The following is a 24,730-nucleotide window of genomic DNA, read 5'->3' as shown; positions in this document are numbered from 1 at the left end:
GAGCTGGTCAGACTTTGTTAAGAAAACTAAAAGAATATAGCTAAGGGGAGCGTGATGTCTGAATTGTAGGACGGCTTTCCTAAACTGCAACAGAGTGTAAGAAACAAACAACAGGAATAGACAGTTGGAGCAGAAGGAAGGGATTTTTCTAACTGACACTGGGGTACCATTGTGCTGCCTATTGTCCGTACTTATCTGTGTGTCCGGATATTCCCCTGGGTTAGTTGTCACAGTGGCTGAAAGTATGTCTCTGTAGTTTGCAGTTTGATTCCTTTTTTAGGGTGCCTGGTATAATCACATAGTGCATCTGCAGCTGCTCATATATAGCAGCCTTATCCCAATATATGTGCTTGTGTCAGCAACTTGCCCTGCCCAGGCCAGGGGTCCTGCCTTTCAGGGCTCCTGCGGTTGGGCACAGTGCCATTAAGGGCAGCTATATGGCTTCTGATTTCAGAGCTACTTTATTTACAGGAAGTTTACGGTCCCTGTGTTACTTCATGTCTCTGTATGAAGAGTGACTCCACAGAACAGTAACCATGAGGGCTGTTTTCTGTTGAACAAGCGCTGAAGGAGTGTATACACTAATTTGGCTTGAATGATTTTTCACATTACTCTGTGATTTTATAGTTAGCCTCCATGCCTCCAAATAACATAACTTATACATAGCTAAAAGAGAAGATCAAGCACAGAGAAATACTAGAGTTCAGACAGAATAGTGAAGGTATGTTTAAGTTTATCGATAAAGATTACTCAGATGTAGAAAGTTAGAAAATTACAACTGTAATAAAGTTTGGCTGGCTAAGCAATTCAGTGCACTGACTGAAACTGATAATGACCAGAAACGGAAGAATTACCAGCAAATTGACTTAAAGAGCTGTCAGGATAAATTTAAAATCACCAGAACCCCTGAGTCTACAATACTTCACCTGAAAACAGAAAGAAAAATTAAAGTTTTTAATTGATAAGTTTACAGTTGATCACTTTAAAAAGCATCCTATGGCTATTAGACTGGCATACACTTTAAAAAAAAAAAATCATGAGAAAGTGACTGGAAGACAGCAGGATTGTTGCTTGTGTACATGACCAAAATATTCCGTCAGTGCTTACATGTGCCATCCTGCTTTCATGTGACTGTTTTAATGACATAAAGCACTGAATTCAAATGTATGTGCAAAGCTGGCCTTTTTGTGTGTAGACATACTCAGTTAATTATCTTACCACATTTCTCTCCACAGATATTTTATCAATCAGTGCACAGTATGGGCCCATCCCAGGGATGAATGAAGACTGTGCATATAAAGAGACTGTCGTGTTTAAAACTCTAATTCTGTTTGTTCCAGAAGCTAGAACATGTTCAGTGAAAGAGGGGGGAATTGTTGGCTCAGCTACTTAATTATTGCTCTGGAAAACTGAAATCTCTTCAGGCCTATGTCCCAGAGCTTTTATGTGATGATGGACAAGTCACTTCAAACAAGTACTCATCAGTGATCACATGCTCGAATGCCTATTGCATCTGAGTTTACTCTGGCTTCATGCTGTGCGTTCAATCCCCTCATCATGTGGAAAATTGGGAGCAGAAAACACACATATACACATGGTTCTTTAAAATTCTAGTTTACTTAACCCAGTTGTATAGCAATGGCACCTGAAAAAGCATCATGCTTTCTGTGCCGAAGTGAGGGGACCTGCTGTAGATAAGCAGCAGCACTGGGCAGGTGCAGTGCCCTGTATGGGGGCTGACCATGCTGGAGCAATTCCTCTCTCTCTGCTCCTCTGTTGTTCCATACTTGCAGGAGCTGTAACTGCTTTTGTAGTTTCTTGTTACCTCCTCTGTGTTTTCATCATATATAGTTTTACATGTGTTGGATGTATGTTCTTGGTTCTCTTTGTTATACCCAGAAACTGGCTCTAGTCAGCTCTCAAGGCTGTATTATTTAGTGACCCAGAACTGACCAGTTGTGTTTATACCCTAGGGGGTGTCTAGTGTCATCTTAGGTTTCTCCTCTCAGAGGCTGCTGCTACATGCTTGCATAGGTTGTTTTGTTCCCCCAAGGGTGCTACCAGAGACTTTGAAATCCAGTTTGTACTCACTGTTCAAGCTGAAGCCATGTGGCTGGTTGGACATATGGAGGGCTATATACTACCTAACAAGCTCACTGAAAAATCATTGATCCCTCAGTGCCTCTGTTCTGTTTACAAAAGATAATTTGACTGTCTCATGGGAGGGTCATAAAATAATAAATATATGTGATGATATAGCGGAAAGGCTCACATTCAGTTTCAGAGATTCTTAGGAACCATTTTGTCTCCAAAAGAAGTTGTGAAAAAAATGTATTACCAATTTTTCTTATCCCCCCCACACACACTTCAGTCTCACCGTGTACCAGTTTCTCTCCTTCCAGAGGTTATCGTCCAACTCTGTTCTCTTTTGCACTCCAATCAGGTGACTTTGTCTTGAGTTTTGTCTGATTTCCAACAAAATAGATGCAATTTTTCTGCATCTTTGATAGGCCAACTTCTGCCAAGTTTCCCAGCTCCACAGTAGCCAAGAGAAGCAATTATTGGAAAATATTGACTTTCTGTCTCTCTCCTTGAGCTGAAATTGTAATATTCAGGGAATGTACAGTCTGATTAGCAATAGGAGCTGTGACTGAGTGAGTGCAACGTGGTTGTATAATAAAAAGTCTTCTGGTATTTTAACTGTTAATCTCTTCCAAGTGTCTGAACGTATGAGAGGTTTTTGTTTAGTTTTGTTTTGAAGTATGTTAGTTTAACAAGTTTACATAGATATTCCAAAGAACAGGAGTCAATCTGTTCCTGATAGAAGGGCCACCTCCCTGGCATCTTTCAGTCAGGCACTGCCACAAGTACTTTTTAGAGTGAAGTGAATTTATTTGTTTTTTTATGCTGCTGTACAGTAGTGGGGAAGGGGGTGGAGAGGAGGGGGGTTTTTAGCTGCCTCAAAATGACCAGACATTTTCTTCACTGTATTTCAGCTGGAACTTAGAATAAATAGAAGAAACCAAGCATGAAAAATTTCTGCCCAAATTGCTGATATTTGTCAAAGTTATTAATTAACTGACCATATTTTTGGATAAACTTGAATGATAGATGTTGCTAAGAGCCAAGCAACCAATAGGATAATTCACCTGTATTTTGGATCTAAAATCTCTACGGTCTCTAATATCTCTACAGTGTAAGGGTCCACCATAATATCTGAAGTAAATCAGCAATCCTGTTTTGTTTCTGATTATCCACAAATCAATGCAGCTCAAAAACCAACATCAAAACTGTTTCATTGACTAGCTCATTTCTCAGTTTCATTAAAGAGACAAAAATATTGAATGTGTATGGAGATTAATTACTATTCCTCCTTAGATGATCTCTTTTGCGGCAAGGGTAAGCAAACTGATGTAACTTGAGTCACAACTCATGCTTTTATGGGGGAAAATAGAGGGTGTTAGCCTCCAAATGATGGACATGGAGGCAAGACACATGAAAACAATTAAGCTAAACTATTTAAAAATATAATAATGTATCCTTTCTATCCCTAAACAGTTTATTACAGATAGAAACGTCTGGTTCGGAGGTCATTTATCTATAAAACCAAGGTGAAGCCAGAGCAATTAATGTTCTAATTATTCATTATCTAAAGATAATGATTTTTTTTAAATCCATCATTATTATAAACTGCTTTATGTGTCTGTCAGGGAGGGAGAGAGGGAGATGAAGTCTGTAATCCCTTCACAACATCTGTACATGAAAAATCTACTATGACGCACTGCTTGTACATTTTTAATTATCTAATTATGCTTCCTCTTTCAAAGAAACTGTCATGTTACCAGCCACCTGTCCTAATCATTTGAAAAAGACTGAAAAGTAATTTTAACTGTTTTTTCATTTAATTATTGCAGTTGATTATGATAAAATATAATGCATAGCCTTTCAGTATAAGAACATTTTTAAAAGGCAATTCATGTTATTTTTAGAATGAGGAAATACAGGAAGCTAACTTTTGCCATGGCTTGTGACATCAAAGTAGCTCTCACCTGCTTTACCTTCATCTCAGTTCTGTTTATGTTTTTAAAATGTCCTCTATTTGTTCTCCGTTAGTCCTGTCCTTCCACTGTTTCCTTTTGCCTTTCCAATTTTCCTGCTCCATTCCCTATTTTGTTGTTATTATCTGTACAGTTATTGCTACGGTTTGCTTTTTGTTAAGGAACAGAGAATAATGTATTTCATAGCAAAGGTGTAGCCTTCTTAAAAGAAGAGCAGTGAGATCACAGGTACTTTAATACCTCATGCATTAGAGGGGAAAAAGCAGTATAGTATGTTATAACACGGAGAATAATATGCCATTGCTTAAAGTTTTAAAAAGAAAGAAAAACTGATTATTTCAGTTCTCTTGATACTGAAGAAACTTTCCTCCATTCAATGGTGAGCATAAATTTATTCTGAACATTTCAATAAGAGTTTAAAACATTTTTCTCTGAAATGTCCTTCTAGCCAGTGTCCTAATTTAGTGAATTTTATTTTTGTTCACTCAACTGTCCACAGAGAGAATGCTTTCTGAGTGTGATTTTATTTGGTAAGCAATTATTCAGGAAATTGTTGATCTGAGCATATTTCTGCCTCTGATTTGTTTTCAGGTAATTTATTATTGCTATTGCTTTGTTGGTTTTGATCGTTGTAACTCATTAGTTGTGTTGTGTCATCAGTTATGTGAAGCATTTGGATTGATAACTAAATGGCATTCAGACTGTCTTTCAAGAGAGCTCTTAATTTTATCTGGCAGCAAGATCCTGCTTATTGGCATTTCTTCCAAGACCTACCTTTCCTCTCAGGAACTCCTCAACTCTCTAGTTAGGATTTTAGTTTAGTACCAGAACATTCATTCAGGTTTCCTTTATTTAGTCAATATGGAAACAGCAAAATGGCACATTTTTCTTACCAAATAATTTATCTGTGGAATCAGCAACTAGAATCTGAAGTTTATGAGTCCTGACTTCTGATAGCTACCATTAATGGTCTAATAAATTGCATTATATGTTTGATAATTGGCTGAAAAACAACACATTTTTATATTTGGCACACACAATGCACCCCCACACACTGCAATGAATACGTTCTTTATATAGATTTAAAAATATATATATGGCTATCTGCAGTCTAGTTTGGGTCAACTGACCTGTTTGCAGCTTGATTTCATTGGCCTATCCATGTCAGCATTAGTAGCAATACTTAACCCTGTGTAGAGCCCCCGCAGTAGCTAACTGCTTTTCTGTTGGTTTCCATTTCTGATTTGTATGATTAGTTGGCCTCAGGTCAGTGGTGCCATGGGTGTGCACACCCTCACAGCCATGGTTAATACACTCCTACATGCAGAGACAATTTCTATGCTTATTTCAAAGAATAAAAACTAACTTGCAAAAATAGTCTTGCAAAATAGGTGCAATTTGCTCATTTTTGGTAATGTTCAGAATTACTTTCTGAATTATTATTCCTTCATTTCACTAAGAAATGTTAGTTTTACAAGTTTGAAAAATAGAAGTCTGTCAGAGCTGTGAAATTTGCACAGTTCGCTGGTTAGTATGTTACTGAGAAAGGCATTTTCAAACAACTGATTCTGATGCTGTATTCTAACCTGGAAATAACCTGATCTTCCAGAGTAGGTTGTTAACCAGTTACACTCCTAGAGGGTACATCTGTGATGAAAGTTTCCACAGTCCTGACATCAGTGAGAGTTTTCCCACTGAACACAATGGAGCCGGGATTTTGAAATTCCGGGTGAAATATCTGTGTTCCTGGGAGGCACTTTTTGACAATATACAAAAATTGTCAAGAGCAGATACGATCTACAAGAGTGGCTGTATTTCAGCTATCATAATGTGGCAATAGGACTCTATTTGGTGACTTTACAGGAGAAGCAAGTAGTTTCAGATTCTAATAGCTATATCATGGATTTGATGTACGATCAATATGCATGCTAGTTCAATATGTAACTGCAGTTGTACAAAATGCAGACTGTTCAGAATGTACAAAATTATTATTTCATTGAACTAACTAACCTTGTGGTGTAAAAAAAATCCCTTGACTTGTTGGAGAGAATTTTAATAAGGTGTGTGTTTTTGTCCTTTGGTTTGTAAAGCACCATGTTTCAATTAATTTATGAAATACTATGAATTGTACAGTCATTAATCTTACAGCAAATGCAATTCATCATAGGTGAATATAGCTAAATATTCAGAGACTGACAGAGCAATTTGTCAATAGGTAATTTACAGTTCAGATTTATTAATTAAATTTGATATACTACTAATAACAAGATTTAGTTTATTTTTAGAACTGTAATGTTCCTCATTGTAAAGGAGTGCTCATCTTCCCTTTGTTCCACAACTATAAAATGTTTAGGAGGTTATTAGTATTCATGAGTTACCTCATTGCAACAGGGTGCCAAAGGGGCTATGAAGTAGTTCGTGAGGCTGCATTCAGCAGAAGAGACAGGAAGCTTACTGGCTCCTGCTGGTGAGGCCAGGGATTCTGCAACTGTGCGAAAAGAACTTATGTTAAAATATCATCTGTACAGCCAGGAATACAAGGGATTGTTTATTTAATCATGGCTTGCATTATTGGAAAAACAGATGGAGTAAAAATGAGTGACCATGAGCATAAACACCTAGAGTATTTCTTTATAAATCTTCAGTAAGTCTAAGAGAATGAAGGAAATATTATAATTTGAGCAATGGCTAATCACTTAAGATTTTTTCCCTAAAAGGATATACTTCCAGACATTATATAGGTGAGTTTATGGGTAAAGTTTGTTCTAACTTCGTGTGTCTTGCTCCCTTTGTTTTTTGGGTGATATGTATTATCGGCAGGTATTGATACAGTGAGAAATGCTAAGTGAATAGCTATATACTATATTTTTAATCCAAATCATTTTTGCAGCATCTTTTTATGCATGTTGAATATATGTAAAAGGTATTTATATTCAAACAGATATACATTGATTTAATATGCATAATTGACTGGCTTTGTTTCAGTTTTATATAGTTGTGTACACTACAGTGTATATTTTAAGCAAGTATAACCAACCCACAATGTTCTTGTACTGTATTTATTTTATGGAATTTACCTCAGGGTTAATTATAGAAGCTTCTAGCTCTTACTGCTCTTTCAGTAAGTGTTTTTATCGTAATAGTTCATTCCCACAGATATAAGTGAAGTAAACTTTCATGTATGTGCAGTAACTTACAAAACTGAAAGTGCTCTTTTCTCATACAACACTGACTGCTTAGATGTAAATACAGCTTTAATTTTGCCTTGTGTAGCACAGATATCATTTTAGATAAGCTCCATCTCAACTGCATACGTTTTTGCAGAAAAAAATAAGCATTTTTTTCCTTCGGAAAACAAGCAGTTTGCTCCCAGGCGAGGGGGCGGTACCTGAGCGCGGTGCTGAAGGACAGCTCCGCGGCGCGGAGCCCAGCCTTCTCCTGCCAGGTCACAGGGGGTTTCGCTTTAGTGGTTTGCTTCAATGAAAGACAAAGCAGGTGATTCTTTGTAGTACTAAATATCTTTGAGGCTTGTCTGTTTTGAAATGCTGAGCTTCTTGCAGCATGTTTAGCTGATCTAGATAAAAATACTTGCTTTAGCAGGAAAAAATATAATTGGTATATAATGTCCTCCAGATATATATAATTTTCATGTAAGCCTTTTTAATTCTACTCATAAGCAAAGAACTTGTAAGATGCCACTAAAACATTTGGAACAAAGTTCGAACATTTGTGCTGAGAAACAGCTGCTAGTGACTTGATTCATTTGTCTTAATATATCGCGCATGGCCCAGAAGTACACAGAATCAGCGGTTTGAAAACTGAACATGACCTCTTGTTAAAAAGAGGGAGCTATCAGTGGACAGAATGTATTTAGGATGAACTAAAATTTAATTACAAATACATGTTATCATTCCAGTATTTTTGAAATACAAGTTCTGTCCATAAAGCAGATGTACAAATAGGTTCTGTGTAACCATTGTTAATATACATATTGATGATGTTACTGTGCCAATAATTAAAAATAATATCACTTTTTTTTTGCTGAAATAGTCTCTGAAAGACTTGCTAAAGAAAATCAATAATTTTAAAGAAAAATCTAGATGAATTATTTGATTTAGAAATAAATGGAGTATATTGATTGAGATGCTAGTCTCAGTTGCCCTGTTATTGAAAACTCAATTTATTGATATATCATATTGTGATAACTTGATTTGAATTGACTTCATAACTTCATAATATTCCAATTTTAGCCACAGGCCTGCAAAAATTTATGTCTGTATATAAATTAATGCAGTAATAATGCCAGCAAATCCAATAGAGTAGAGTAAGATTTTAGATATGTTATTATCAGAAGGGTTAAATGCAAAAGGAAATATGTGAATTCATGCAGGTCTTTTGCTTCATAAATTAAACTCTATGTGTATTGACAAAAGTAGCAGTTTGAGCTGCGAGCCATTTCTCCAAGTGATAGCCAGTAATGTAATGGAAAAATGTTGTGTTTAAGGGTATTCAATCAGATGGTGTAAGATGTCTGAATTTGAAATGCCAGTTCTTTTGAAACTATTGCAATTAATGTCAAAGAATCAACTAGCTCAGGGATTAAATGAATGCAAAGGAAGCTTAATCTTTTCCCTATTTGCTTAGTTACGGCAGGTGGAAGTATCGGACAGCTGAGGGATTTGACACTCAGAATTCTGGTCCTATCCCTTTAAGCTCTGTTCTAGAAAACTAACAGCTGTTTTATGCATACTAGAACTTATTTAATCAAGACAAGGAAAGCAGGACTTGATATTTGCAAGGTAAGAACAAGCACAAGATTAATTTGAATTCCAGACTCCCCAATCTTTTTTTTAAAGGTGAATTTCTAAGTCCCTCTATCTGTCACAAAGAATGAAAAACTGAGATAAATGTGGTTCTTCAAAAAAGTCATTTACCAATTAATCAGAAAGTATTTACAGCCCTTGAATTAGGAACTTAATACATGAAAAAATAGGATTTTCCTCAGGTTTATTAAATTATCAGCTCTTATTTCTCATTTGGTTGATATCACTCTATCCTAAACTCTTATTAGTAAATATAAGATTAGTAAGTGTAAGATCAAAGCATCAACAATAGGAGCTTCATTACACAGAAAAGTAAGGTTTGTCATAAAAATATCTTAGCATTAGCCTCTGTTATATTTACAAACACTTGAAATTCAGTAGAGCAAAGTCAATAGTGTAATGAACAATTATTTCTTTAATTCCATGGCAAATTTTGTTGTCCCTAATCTTTATTGCTCTAAATAATAATGTTCTATAAATTAGTATGTCAACAAACTAGAGGTCAACAGAAATATTTGCAATTTTCTCCCTCTTTATTGCTAAGGTAGTGATTCATAAACTCAGTTACAGAAGTGACAAGAACTCTGTGGCTCAAAATGGGAACAAAATGACTACTGAATGCTTTGAACAGGAGGCATCATCTGTATCACAGAAATAGTCACTGAAATTTAGTCTGAGTGCTAGTGGAAACGACTTACCCATGTTAATCAAAGTGGAAAGTAGGTCCCTGTAAAATGAGGCCTGTGTGATTCTTCCCCCCCCAGTTTTCACCACTGCCGTCTGCTTGTAATAGCAAAATGCTGCCTCCTCCAGAGAAGCAAAGCAATGAATACTCTTGCCCTATGAGCATGAGTATGGGGTCTTGTCCTCTCAACAGAGGAGGTGAAGGGACATATTGTTCAGAACCTGAAGGGTGTAGGAACGCCATTGGCAAGCTCTAGTGTATTGTGTTACAAAGCTAAGACTCTGTTTGAATACTTGGATTTGTTCATACCACTCTGAAATATTGCTGCAGGTTGATCAATTATTCAGGCAGTATTATAACATTATATTTTATTTGTATTTTCATTCTTGATAAGTATAAAAGGTAGCAGCATCACTTCTCTTTAAAGAGAAAACGTTCTATGATTTTCTGACCATAGTCAGAATCCTGTGGTAGAGCTATAGACCAATATCTAACCGCATGTAGGACACTATGTTTAAATATATGTATATATAAAAATATGTATTATGTATACTGTTTTCAATAAACACTGATGGTATATTGGTAACACATTACTCATTTCAGTTAAGTTCTTAAGGAGTGGTTGATGACCTTAGTAGAGAAGTGAAAAAGAACTAGAAAAAGCAAACCTTGCAAGTCTGGATTAGAGATATTTTCTGTTCAGAAAAACCAAGTTTCTTCATGCTCTGCTTCAGTGTCTGTTGGCTGACATATAAATATGTGCTCTGACCAGGTTACAAATATTCTGAGAACCTGTTTTAGAAGATTTGAACTAAGTGTTAACATGAACAACCATCACCACTACAGCATGGGTAGGAGATACTCTAAAACAGTTCAAGTAATTGTCCTACCAGTAGCCCCAAATCTCCTGAAATCCTGCTACTAAGGAGATTTTTGTTTTCTAACAAATAGGTTAGATATCCAGGAAGAGTTGCATCTGCTGTCATTTAGAAAAGAACTGGAGTGAGCACAGCCCGCAGTAGTTCTTCAGCCTGTACAGTAGGGCTGCTGAGAACAAGCTGAACAGTATTTGTTTAAACTTGTTCAACACAAGCTAGTATTTTCTAGTATAGCTAGAATAAAGGAGGGCCTTTCTGTCAAGTCAGAGTCCAGGTAAAGAACAACTTATGCAGTGCTCAGGTGCTTATCCTGTGGCTGTTTAATATGCCTTCATTCTATGAATATGCTATCTGGCTACAGCGGCTGAACTAGTATTCACTTACTTTAAAAAGGTGATTGAAGTGTTTCAAAACAGCCCAATACAGTATTAAAATATTTAATGGGTATGATTTAACTTAAGAATTCTCATCTTTCCAATGAAATTAAAAAAGATAATCTTCCCTAACTCTTCTCAAATTGTAGAAAAATTATTTTATTCATCAATTTTATCAGGCACTGATATCAGCGAAAGTTTTGTAACGTTCATCACTGCTTTTTAAATCAATTTGCTATTTGAGGAACAATGACTACTATGTTCTTAGATGTTGGGCAATCCTGACTCATTTTTGTTTCATATTGGAAAGGGAAAGAAAGAAATATGTGTATACTTGAAACAAAAGTAACTGCTAGCTTACATATTTTGTAAAGTTGAGCTTGTGGCGTTCTATGAACAATAAAAACCTCATTATTTAGTGACCATCACTACTTTAAAAGACAGTAGTATAGGTAGCCTATGAAGTAAGCATCTGTAATATGTTACAGACATGATTTTTGTTAAGGCCAAGAAAAGATTATTTATTTCCCCCAGGAAAATCTTGTTTGATAACTTTTCATTAACTGTCCAATGTGAAGAACTGTAGAGATCACAGAGATCTTCCTAAGATTTTGTCAGAATTAGTAGCTGGATAGGGGAGAGAAACACAGTGCCCAGTGAATGAAAGACTGAATCAGGAACTCCATAGTTACCTGCTTCATTTGGCCTGCTGATTAGCCATGCCTCATTCACACGGCTTGTTACCAGCATTAGCATGCGCTACGTTCTTCCCCAGGTGGTGTTTAAGGTATATGGGAAAAAGTTGAATGCCACGGATGGGTAGGGTCGCTGAAGGTTTTGTGGGGGAGAAAGGGCCATAGGAGGGTTGGAGAAATGGGTTACTGTGCTGATACAATACAAATCTAGAGTTATCTCTGAGCTCTGTGAAACAGGTTGTTAGTTACTATCATGACTGCTAAGACATATACCACAGGAATGTGGGCAATTAATTGCCTTTATGGAAATGAGTATTTGAATGGCAGATACTCATTGATTATGAGTTTATGCTGCTTCAGATTAAAAAGATGCTCTCTATGACTTCTGGAACTGTAACAGAATCAAATCCACCCTCTTGGGTGAGATACAGAAGAGATGGCATCATTCATCACTTGATTAATGAGTATGCATTTGGTAGGGTGCTCATTTACTAAAGCATGCCCTCCCTCCCTCCCCCCCCGCCGCCCAAATTAAAAGCTGTTTGTTCTAGAACTGAAAGCAAAAACAACAGTACTGTTTTTCAAAAACATAGCGTAGACACATTTTTATAAACCATAAATTTCACTAATGACAAATGTCAATAAACATTTTATATAAAATAATATAAAAGAAAGAGCATCATAAGAAGTGTTTCTATTCTATATTGCATCACCAATAGCTTAAAGGGAGTAAGTTAAGTGTTTGACCCACATCTAAGCAATTTCTGTGTTCCCGTCTATCATCTAGTAATCATCTAGTGACTTCAGACTCTGCTTTTTGCAATGCACAATGTTCCTAGAATGCTGTTTTCAACCATAGCGGACATGCTTCTGACTGAAGCACTTGTCAGAAATGTTACATGTCCAAACCTTCTGTCTCTGCACTGTGCATGTTTTCAGCCAGTCAGTCTGGCCAGTCAGATTGAAGTCTGCCATGGAGAAGTCTACCTTCAGATGTAGATAGCAATATTTTTATTTTATTGTTACTTCTGTATGTAAAATGCATTGAAATGAAGCTATAACTTAACTTTTGGAAACATGCAGTCACTCATGAGAAAGCTTCATATAATGCAGGTAATATAAATAATGGAATTGAGGCAAATTAGGAGTGTTAGGAACACTCAGGTGCTAATGTATTTAATTCTTCTGTTTGCACCATCTGAACTTAAAATTGTGGGCACAGAATTAAAGTATTTTAGCAAATGTGTCTTTCATTAAGGCAAGAACGTTGGAGCTTTACAAACTCTTACTAGTACGAGTGACTTGAGCTACTGCTCAAGCAAGAGAACTACTCATGTGAGAAGAATTTGCAGTCAAGAATGTCCTTTTTTAATGGCACACATTCATTTTAATATTTGCCTAAAATATGGCGTCATTCTTTCCATTTGTATCTCATCTGTTGAGTTTTATAACTTCTTACAGGCTTTCAGGAAGAAATCTCTCTTATTTTGAAAGTGGAAAATATTGTAAGGCATTTTTTGCCTTGAATATGTGTGTGTGAGTGCATGTGTGTGTGTGTGCACATGCTTGCATGTGAGGAAGTGTGTGTTCACAGAGATGTACAACAAAATACAAGGGAATTTTACATAGGAATATGAAAATACAGGTGTCCTTCCATCTTTCCCATGCAAAACCAAAAGCCAATCATTAAAGCTACAGCAGGGTGGGAGGGAGAAAAAGAAAACCTATTTTAAGCTCAGTGTGCCTTGGCTGGTCCCCTAAAATGTATCTGTGAGCACTGCAATGCAGCACAGCACATTGTTGTGTCTGTAAGGCAGGAAATATTTTTTATCGGGGTTTAACAGGAGGAGATCCTAAGTGCTGAACACAGTTAAATACCTACAGAGATATTGATAATTACCTTTCTTTTGAGTGTTGTTTATTCAAAGATGTTGCTTTTCCTGCTGCTTCTTGGAAAATATTGTCTATTATTTCAGCTCTTACATATTGCACATTAATAAATCTTGGTAATCGTAAGTAAAACACAATTTAGATATACAACATTTTATGCTTCCCTAGGATCTGTCTTTGAACAGGACTGATTTAAGCTGTAGCACGGTCCAGATCCATAGAACGTAAGGTCCTCACCACATGCTGGTTCCTCCTTCTGTAAACTCCTTCATTCCTCACTGGCAAAATTTCCTAGCTCTCTGAAACTCTGCAGCCTGTGCCTATGCACCCTTTCTTTCTTTTTTTAGGGTGATGGGGGTGGAGGTCATCACATCTGCTGGGAAGGGAATTGGTTTCTAACATGACTGTCCCTCAACAAATAGATTTTACATTTGACTTCAAAATATAGAATTACTTTTAAAAATCCCTAAAACTGATTTAATGACTACCTATGAAGTGAGTCAGGCTACATTTTAAATTTCTAGGTCTCTGCAGAGTGATGGCTAACTTAGTATCACCGTAACAGCTAGGGCACCACTTGCTCTTAGCACTGTCAGGACTGTATATTAGTATGTCTGTGCCTATAAGAGATTGTTCTCTAGAATGTGTTTCTGAATACTTCATTCAGTCTTTACGTGCAGGACCAGAAAGGCAATTCATATGGAAGCATTCAAATGCAATGAGATGGCTAAGGAAAATGAAACAGAACTGACAGGTCAGTTTGTCTCCCTGTCAGTCAATGGAAGTTTGCTTGGGTTATTAGTTGTTTTTGCCTGAAAATTACTTTTCTTTCATACTAGGACTGTTGCATTTACTTTTTAAAAAGTGAGAGAGCAAAAATGTAGAAAATACTACTGGTTATTTTCTCTTTTCTTTCTGTGAAGTATGAAGACATAGAAGATGATAACTTCTTATCTGTTGGAGCTTAAGGCTATTACAAATAACACCTACAAGATATATGTATTAACCTAGATGTGGTCTCTTGACCCATATACATTTTCTTGGGCAGTAAAATTACTGTTGTATTGCTGTCTATAGTTAATAGATACATACAGGAGGGCTCCAAGTGACTTTTAAATGTCATGTTTCTTTGTTTCGGTAGCTTTGAAAAAATTTCAGGAAAGTGTTCTTTCTTCTTTTACGCCTCAAAAAAATGAAGAATAAATTGCAATGGTGGGAATATATGGTCTGAGGAATGTCAAATTAACCACATATATGTGAATCAAATAAATGAAAATGTGTCAAGACTTAAAATTAATTTACTAATAAAAAGCTTTTGGTTTTGGAAACACTGTTACGCAAGCAAATTAACATGTTTGTTTTTGCTTTGTAACTGTAGTACATTTACTCCTAAAATGCAAGGCAGACGGATGGGGACGTCAGGGAGAATCACTAAGAGCACAAGTGTGAGTGGCGAGATGTACAAGCTGGAGCACAACGACGGGAGTCAGTCGGACACCGCTGTTGGTACAGTTGGAACAGGTGGGAAGAAAAGACGTTCCAGCCTTAGTGCCAAAGTGGTTGCCATAGTGTCTCGCAGGAGCAGAAGCACATCTCAGCTTAGCCAAACAGGTGAGTGAGGCACATGCTGTTTGGAAACAGGACTCACCAAGCATAGTTTATCATAATTTCATCTGTGACATCTGTGTTACGTGTATCTGGATATAGTCTTCTCAGGAGAAGCTTTTCCAGCTCTGAAAGGATTTTTGAGATACTAATTTTGTCTGACCATTAGCCATCTACAAGAAATCATATACAAACATCTTTTACAATATGTACCATCGCAACTTCCTGGTTCTGATCAATAAAAAATGTATTTATGTCTTAAAAGCTTTGTTTGCAGGTAGGCAAAGAAACACAAAGAGATATATGTGGGTATCAACAGTGGATAATGGTTTGGCTAAGAGCAGTCTTTTATTTATATGAAATTTCTTTTAGCAGGATAGTTGAGTGCAAATAGGGGAATTGAAATCTGAGCAAATGAATGTCAATTATGTAATTCATATAAAATGTTATACCTGCAGTACCAAAAATATGCTTTAAGAAACTATTTTTGATTTCTTAGTTGAGTAAACCTGATATTTTTATTTAAAAACAACAATGGCAAAATAGGGTCAGTGAATTCAGATAAGTTAGACTACAGCATGTTGCTTCATTAGGAGCATAAGAGTTCCAAATCCTTATTACTACTTCAGAAATCTTAAAAGAGTCATCTCAGTGGCCTGAAGGAAAAAAAAGCTCATACAGACAGACACAAAAGGAAAAATGTTTTAAAGTCTGTGTCCTGCTCCTATTGAACTGCAGTGAAGACTTTTGTTCTCATCTTGAGTTGGAGCAGGATCTGACCCTAAGGGTTCTTTCTTACTAAAAGAAAGGGGTGAAAAAAAAAAAAAGCTTCAGCCTAGCATCGAATGCAATCATATTGCAGCACTCCATTCTCATAGTCAGGATAATCTAAATTAAGGTAAGTAATGATATTGTTTATTCATATCATAAAATATCTCATCCTTTTTCCTTGTTTTTCTTTTATTGCCAGATGAGCTGTAGGAGTGGTTCTTTCAAAATGTAAAGTTCAGTCAGCTTCAACAAATAGATTTTAATACTTTTCTACACTAACTGCTTATGAATTTTAAGCCAAAAAGCACTTAATCATGCAGCTGGACTGAATGAGAAATATAGTAGGCATATCTGAAGCCCAGAATCGGAAGTAATATTTTGTTGCTCAAAAATGCAGTAGAATCATTAGCATTCTGCCTGAATGTAGAAACTAGAATATAGAAAGTTATATACAGTAAGTTTTTATTTCAGATGCATCAGAATCAATGACAGGTTCTTAAGTATTTTAAATTGATGTTTTACTCCACTGAATAAAGAACAAAATATTTTAACTGTTTTACAGAGCATTCTTATGATTTGATCTGGCATTCCTTTTAGCTCCTAAATCACATTGAAATAGGAATGGCTGTACCAGAACATATCTTTGCTCCATCTTACTCAGTAGTCCAGCTCTGACCAGGAATCAGGGCTATATGGTTAAGAGGAAAGCATAGGAGACTACCAGACTTAGGATAATTTGCCTTTCACGAACCTTTGGTCTTACTCCTCAAAGGAAGTTAGTAATTAACTTAAAATCTAAACTGTGACTTCTGAACATATTTTGGCATTATCTATTTAAAGTTCAGATGTTCTCATTTCTCACATAAAGATAACATTGCTCTCCCAATTTTGCTGAGTTCAATTTTCAAAATATAGGAATTCTGCAAAGAATGGAGCCTCTTACCTTAAAGTGATGATGTAGTGTAAACACCAAATCAAATACAAAAAGTATGATTATGTATTATTCAATATTGTAAAACAGAGTTGAGAATGATTTTTAGTTTGCCTTACATTGGCTCAGGCAAACAGTACTAAATATGGTATAATGAGAGCAAATAGTATGTGGCATATTTTATCACCCAATATTTTTGCATTTAATTATGTGTCATAAATAAGTGAGTTGAATTAATACATTTTTTAGGTTAATATACACATGAGACTTGATAGGGATTTTTTTTCAAAGGAAACTCATTGTTGGAGACTAAATACTCATATCCTAAATCAGGGAAACACTTTCTTTCAAAGATGAAAGGTAAAAAGGATTTCGGCCAGAGAGTCCTTGTGAGGTAAATATCCCCACAGTAATTTAGTTTTGCTTCTGTCTAAACTCTTTACCCATCCCTCCTGGAGTGTAAGGCTAATGCGTGAGAGATTGTTCAAGACACAGATCTTTACTTCTGTGGGTTTTTTTCTTTTCAAGTGGTTTCAATGGCACTTGAAACAAACTCAAGATCACAGCTTAGATTAAAAAAGCTGCTACTGGGCTAGAAATTAGAGGGTACATGAGGGGAAGAGGAATCTAAAAACAATTCTAATTTATTTTAATGTGTTGTACCTAGGTAACTGAATACTGTCTCCACCATTCACAATAAAATATCTGTTTTCCTGATATACTATAAGCTAGACCCTTAAGATTAATGATGTGAAAATCAGTTCTAATAGCCACATACTGAAGTATTAAAACTGGTATGAGAGTGTACAGGCCTCCACAAAAGCAGTGTCAGATATGAACTTCTGCTACAGATCTTCAGTAACTGAAGGTATGCTGTTGACATGGAGCATGCGTTTTAAAGAAGTATAAAAAATGCAGAAATGTATAAGTAGGCTCCATTACTTTTCCTGAATTGGTCAGGTAACTTGAAAAGAAACAATATTTTTTGAGACTTTCATGTCTGAAAAAATTGCTCATGATTTATATATACATTTGTTTCTGAGAACTCAGTTAAAACAGAAGACTAGAAATAAAAGGCTTGATATTTGTTGAAAATATGTGGTTCCATGTTTTGGAGGAACACACAGATTGAAAATTGCAGTTTACTAATCTCTTCCAAACTAGTAAAATCAGCTTTCATCATTCTGTTTTCCATTTGAAAAAATGGTCAGTAAGGGCTGAATGCCACTTTTTACAGAAAATTCTTGCTTTTAGTGTATTGTACATGTTTAATCTTATGTAAGTAGAGAAATGGTTTGTATGAAATAGCTTCTAGGTAGCAGTTATTGCTCAGAGATAATCTTTTTTCTTTAAATGGAAAGAGAAGCGTGTGTGTGTGTGTGTGTGTGTGTGTGTGAGCCTGTGCATGCATGTATGAATGTAGATATACATACATGAACCTCTGTGCGTAAATGTGGCAGATACACTTGCATGTTAGATTTAGAAGGAATCCATGATCACCTTATTTTATGCAAGTACTCCTTCTTGTTCAGTGCTGTTGGAAAACATTTCTTTCTGAGTTTGTGCCTTATAGGATTGTTGGTGAAAAGATCTTTTTTCAATTTTCCATAAATCTACAAAGAAAAGTATATATTTCTATTGCACCTTCCTTTCAATTATATTTAAGATTTCATAATGCTTTTTGTAATGGTACATTAAAACAATGAAATTTTTGCTTCATATGGTTTGCTCATTGTGCCCACAAGTAGGGTAGATTTTTTAGTTTGTTGAAAAAAGCTTGCAATCTGCTGGCAGTATTCCTAGTGAAAATCCAGCTCTGCTTGTGCTATCACAGCTAAAAAAAAAATAAATAAGACCATAAAAAAAAAGAAAACAGGTCCTGGTGTATTTTGTAGTATTTCATTTATAATACAACTTACCCGGCTTTCTTGTCTTTGCCTGTTGAATTTTTATAACCCTTTAACTGCAGATTTTTCAAATAATTACAGCAACTAAATTATAATTCTATTTAAATTGACTAATTACGGATAGAATTCACAGTGCATTAAGAAATTAAAAATAGGATGTTATAATCTGTTGTCTTGATTTGTGATGCAGTTGTCTCTTTCCCTATGGATATTCTTATATTATAGCTTTCTTGCCAAACAGTGACTTAGGGCCATATTGATTGTACTGCATTTTGGTTTGGGGTTCTCGGTGTGTTTTGCAATAGATAGAAACTACCACTTTTGGAAGAATCTCACAGATGAGTATTAAAGAATTTATACCATAAATGAAGACGTAATAATGCAGGGCAGATGGCCCTACTGGTAGGAGGATCACCAGTGAAAACTGTTCTGGAGGAAGGGAAAAACTCAATCTCACATAAACAGAAGTATTCCCATCCCAAGTGCCTCTAAATTCTCCAGGTACACGCAGAGGTATGGATTTCTCCATTTTGCTTGCTAACCACTGGTCAGCGGAGAGGGGTTCAGAAGAGCACATTTTTTCCTTTTTAAGTGCTTAAAGCGTTTTGCAAACATTCTGCCATTGTAACTGCCTATCTTGCTACCCTAGATTAACATAGTGTCACATTTCTATGACGTATTCAGCCTGATACAATTGCCTACTGAGGAAGGAAGAGAGATTTTTCTCTTTAAGGCAAATTGGAAGGCTGGCTGGCTGTGTTTTTTGTTCTGTTGAGGGACTTAGAGGATTTTCATTCTTCAGTCACTTGTAATGGAGGCCAACTTTCAGTCAAAAACAGTGAGAAAGGAATTTAAAAGGAATTACAAAACAATTTGGGAGTGTTTGCTTAATTAAGACATCCAGAACATGATAACCAGTACAGATAGAAAGACTGAAAATGCCAGTTCTGAGAGAAATATGCATAAAACCACCAGAGATGTGACTGGTGAGCTTTCTGAGACATGGACTCTGTTTCTTCAAAATATGAGCCCTTTGAGATTGATTTTATTTTCCAAGGTGCTGAACACCGTTAACATCAGTATTCTGGCTAGTTTTCCACTTGCACTGCTTGAGAAGCATTAATGATTTCACACAAGACGCTGTGGTGAGACTTTGCCTGTAATATTGTGTCCTGGTCCCATGACTCCGGTGACAAACAGGTGAAAGTGACAGAGATGCAGGGAAGGAGAATACGGAGGTTAGAAGAATGGGAAGCTTCTCATATGAGAGGAAACTGTTAATATTTGGTTAGTCTAACAAATGATATCTGATTTTGCTCTATACTGGGACAAGGGACAAGAGAGGGGAGTCTACAAGGGATTACTCCTTCCTCCAAGGAACTAGATAGGGAGAAGAGGCATTTTGACTGTAACACAAGAACAGAGCCCATATAAGCTAGATACCACAAGTATGTTCTTAACCATTAAAGGAGTGAGATTTTCAAACAGCCTTTACATGAGAATAGTTGAGGTAGGTACCTAAACTGGTTTTAAGATGGCCATTGTGAAAGGGTTTGAATGATACAGGATATGCAAAGTCAGGAGACTGTACGCAACAACCCAGTCATCCTCTCCAGTCTTGTGTTGAATTGATACTGAGTGTTTTTTCCAAATGGAAATACCTTGCCATGTATATGGTATGAACCATGATGAGCTATTGCTACATAAGTATCAAAGTTATTAACTGCCTGTCTCCTCTTTGTAAAGTTTAACTTCAGCAACCAGAAATCAAGCCATAGTCATAAATGTTTCAGACAGAGGTTTTTTACTACAAGGTGGAGCTGAAATCAAGTATTTTCACAAACTGAAAACAGATGGTAAAACACTATTCACCTGTGTGTACACATGTGAACTGGATACATGCAAAATACATTTAAACATCGAAGAGATGGTCTGTTCATGCTCATGCAGACAGACTTTGAAGGGTGTCTGATTGCTGCACTCAGAAAGTAACTAGCAAACTGAGCAAAACCACTTGAGAGACTTACAGCTATTTTTCTGTTATAACTGCACATACCCTCCCATGCAATTTGCTGCTACAGAGTATATTTTCTGTAATTTCCTGAAATTTTCCCCCTTGGAAGTGGCTTTCTGTGTATTCTCTTGAATTAAATCAAGATTCCCAATTTTGGAAAAGAAACTATCATCTGAATGAGGAAATTGTCAGCAAGCAGTCAAGTCCTAATAATCAGGTTCTCTACAGTACAGTAGATTGTAGCAGTGATATTTTTGTGTGCTCATTATAGCTTTAAGAAAACTTCTGCTTAGTCTGGTTGACTCTCTCACATTTCACTTTTTGAGAACAATCTTAAGAATTCCTTGTCCCGTGACTTTGTTGGATGATTGTAGTTTAGGCAACATTTAGGAAAGACAGCCCCATCCATTACACAAAGAAAGCATACTCTAGCGATACAGAATATGGTGGCTCACTAACAGACTACTTACTGTCTGTTAACAAGCAGCATTATGCTGTGATAAAAATAACACTGTCTCAGAAACATGAAAATTAAGCAGAGCATAGCAGTCTTCCCACCTCAGAGCAACATCATTTCAGAGTATATGCCGAAAGGAAAAAACCCAGTCTTTCATTTTTGCGATGTTTGGTCATGTCAGCAAGGATAATTTTCTGTCCATCCTTGTAGTAATTTTATAAGATAACAAGAGATTTCATACAAGTTTAGATATTAGTAGGGAAAGATAAGGCAGATGATATATCAGAAATAAAACATGCCTGAGGATGGGGGCTTTGGGGAAAAAGAGGAGTAGTTTGTTTGTTGTCTTCCTCCAGAAAGCCATTTCTTCTTTTCATCAGCTCAGGGAAATAATTTTGTTACTTTTTTAGAAGGGTCACAATGACCTTTTCTTTTAGTGGTCAGTCTTCTTTTTTTTTTCACATTTCTTTTTGATTGATCAAGTCTCAACTATAAAAAATGACCCGAATACATTTCTTAGAATCTGCTTCTTTTACCTCACAACGTCTGAGTTAACTTTTTCATCACTGTAGTGAAAGAAATTGTGCTTATTAAAAAATTACATTTATTTTATAAGAAATCTGTTTGGTAGACAAAGTACAATAGATACACTTTACCTGGACTTCAATAAATCATATATTATTATTAGATTGGATGGAGAATATGCACATTACTAAGGAAAGCTGTATGTCATGGAAGACACTGGTTAAGAGGGAGGCAGAAGCTGGTTTTAATAAAACAACAGCCAGATAATGCTTACTGGTTGAGTTCCCAAGACAAAAATTGTAGGCAGATCTTGTTAGTATTTTAATGAGAGGCAGTAGGTATGCTGCTAGAATATGCTACTGACACTGAGTTGGAAAGTATATCAATTCCAGGAGATGTAAAGGAAGGGTTGATGAATCTGACAGCCAGAATAATAGAACTAGGATAAAATGTAGTGATATACATTGCAAGATCATTCCTTTCAGAATGACTAATGAGGATTTCCAGGTGTAATCTGGGAGCCTGTCATCTAGAAGGATCAGAGGGAAACATGGGTATAATAAAAATCTCCGGATGAATATAAGCTAGCAGTAAGATCTGGCCATGAAAAAAGCAAATACTATCCTAGATGAATCAGGCAAAGTATTTCCCTGAGAGCTAAGGAAATGTTAACATTGTCGTATGAGTCTCAGTTGACAACTCATCTGGAATACCGGTCACTCACATTCAAGAAAATGAATGCTGGCTGATTGTGGGAATAGAGACCTTGAAGGATGATTTATTGCCTGATTTGTTCGGCCTGTAAAAATGAAGGTTGAACAGGGATATGCTTGTTCTATAAAAATTTGGTGAGAGTAAACATCAAAAAGGCAGAAGAGTTTTTGAATCTGAAGGGCAGTGTTGTCAGTATCTGTGGTATAAGAAAAAATGGGTATAAATTGGTCGTGAATAACTTCTGACTTTGTCTAAAAATTGGAATAAAGTTTCTAACAGAACAGAGAGAAAGGTATCTTAAACTTTCCAAGGCATTTAGCATGGTAGGGATGAAATAGGCTATTTTTTTTGTTCTGTTAGCTAGTAGAATATCCTGTCTCTGTTTTTGTAGGATTTCTTTTCTTATGTTGTGTTTGTTTTTCATTACTATCTCCTGTGCATCCAGGTAAAATGCTACAAGATCTCAAATTTTCTGATAGTGAAGTAGATCCAGAAAATCTTCTTAGAAATCAGAATTAGTATGAGTCTTACAGCTATGCAGTTATTCCACAGGGTTAATTTTTCTTCTGTAATTCACTTGTATGTCCACTGAGTTTTGGAGGAGCATTTCCAAGGTTGTTTTTTGCACTGGCTGTTTATCTCTGCAAGAATGCTTAGCATTTGCATACAAGCTTCGTTACCTACAGATATCTCCATTTCATTATCTAGGACTGCACACTTTGCAAATCTTTTCCTCAACATTAGACTCTTTGTACTTGTAAAGTAGCTCTCAGCAACCTGACAGAAGCATAGCGTTCCTGCACCTTAGCCCTTCCTCCTTCCTGCACCTTAGCCATCAGCCCAGATTTGTCTTGCTGTTTAATATTGTCTCATTGAGAGTCTTTTCTGTCTTGGTTGCTAATTTTCCCAGAGCAGGCCATTAAAATTTACTTTGCATAATTGTGGTGATCTGTGAAGATATTTACTCTGTTCCACAAAAAGGAAGAGTGAGGGGAGACTGACGTTAACATGGGTTTTTCTTTTCAGCCAATCTTAAAAAAGTCTTTAGTGCATCAGCATGCTGGTGATGGTGCCTTAGGGACAGTGACAAGAGCTGGGCTCTAAACGCGACAACCCAGTAGCACCGAACACCCCTTTGGAAGTAGCAAAAGTTTCATTCTGATCCTTTGTGCACTCAAATGTTTCTGCAGCAGGAAGAGGGAAACAACAGATGAAGAATAATACTAAAAACACAGAAAAAAGACCTGATTATTTTTGTAAGAGGAACTCTTTGTTCTCATAGTGACACTTACTTCTTTGAAACTATTGAGTGAATGTAAGCATGTTCTCTTTTATTTACTGTTGCCGTCTAGCTGAGGAATTCACTACCCTTAATAGAAACATAATTCAGTTCCAGTTACTCATCTTCCAAAAGATTTCCTAATAAGGGCTAGTATTTTCAAACAAAGTCCAGCTGCTCTGTTGAATGTGTTACATGTGGTTCTTTTCCTTTTTCCTGAAATATAAATTTTGGCTTTGGCTCCTGTATGCAGTTGGTTAACTTGTAATCAGAAGTATTCATTTGCTGTTCTGTTTATTTGCACTTTCTCCCTAGATTTTTAGCAGAGATATTACTACAGTAATTGACCTCTATTAACTGTACTTTCGGCTGTTTCCAACATATAAGTAGTATGGGCTTCAGGACACTTTATTCCTTTCAAAAAGTACAATCTTGATTTTAGCTAAGCTGTGATACACATATTGCAGAAATATAATTTCAAAATATGTCAGATGTATTTAATGAAAGTGTACATTATGTTTCTGTTCTATATTAAAATGGTGAATCAGTCTATAAAATGATGTTTATGAAATATTTTATAGAAAGGCCTACTGATAATTCTTAGTGGATTTTACTGAGCTTTGTTTAAAGAGAATTATCGTTTACTTTTTCATCTGATTCCCACTTAGTTCACAAATTGTAATGCAAGTATAAATGCTAAGTTGAAATATTATCAAAATTATGACAGAAAAAGGAAATAAAGCAATTCCAAAGAACTGTCAATAGGGAAAAAAATCTCTCTTCAGATTAGGCATTTGTATGTAAATGTCTATCTGTAACAGAATGTCATGCTTAAACTTGAATTTTATTACTCCTCACCTACTTTTTGCCCGATCACGTCTGCAATATGTAACCTTCTGGAACTGTGGGATTTTATAGAAAGGTTTAGAGTACCTGCAGTTCTCCAGAGGAAAAGTACTCATGCTCTGTAGCCCAGGAATGAATTCTTGTCTCACAGAAAAATAAACCACTCCTACATAAAATCGTATGATCTGAATTGGTAGTGATAGACCTGAAATTAATCTTTTTCTTTCTTTTCAAAATAGTCCTCCTGTCAACTAGAATAAAGTTTGATTTTGGTTTGA

The 24,730-nt window shown here is 36.1% G+C and overlaps 1 protein-coding gene across 1 annotated transcript in view; it reads left to right on the top strand.

The window, feature by feature from the left end:
• Positions 1 to 24,730, top strand: part of LOC106492516 (regulating synaptic membrane exocytosis protein 1) — a 207,654-nt gene that overhangs the window by 146,083 nt on the left and 36,841 nt on the right. The window contains exon 22 of the mRNA XM_067294112.1: positions 14,782 to 15,014. Coding sequence (XP_067150213.1) covers positions 14,782 to 15,014 — 233 coding nt within the window. The remainder of the gene's footprint in view (positions 1 to 14,781; positions 15,015 to 24,730) is intronic.

This window comes from Apteryx mantelli, chromosome 3 (assembly GCF_036417845.1).
Source record: "Apteryx mantelli isolate bAptMan1 chromosome 3, bAptMan1.hap1, whole genome shotgun sequence".
NCBI lineage: Eukaryota > Metazoa > Chordata > Aves > Apterygiformes > Apterygidae > Apteryx > Apteryx mantelli.
Note: the sequence above shows the minus strand (reverse complement) of the source record. Positions and strands in the feature narration are given on the sequence as shown.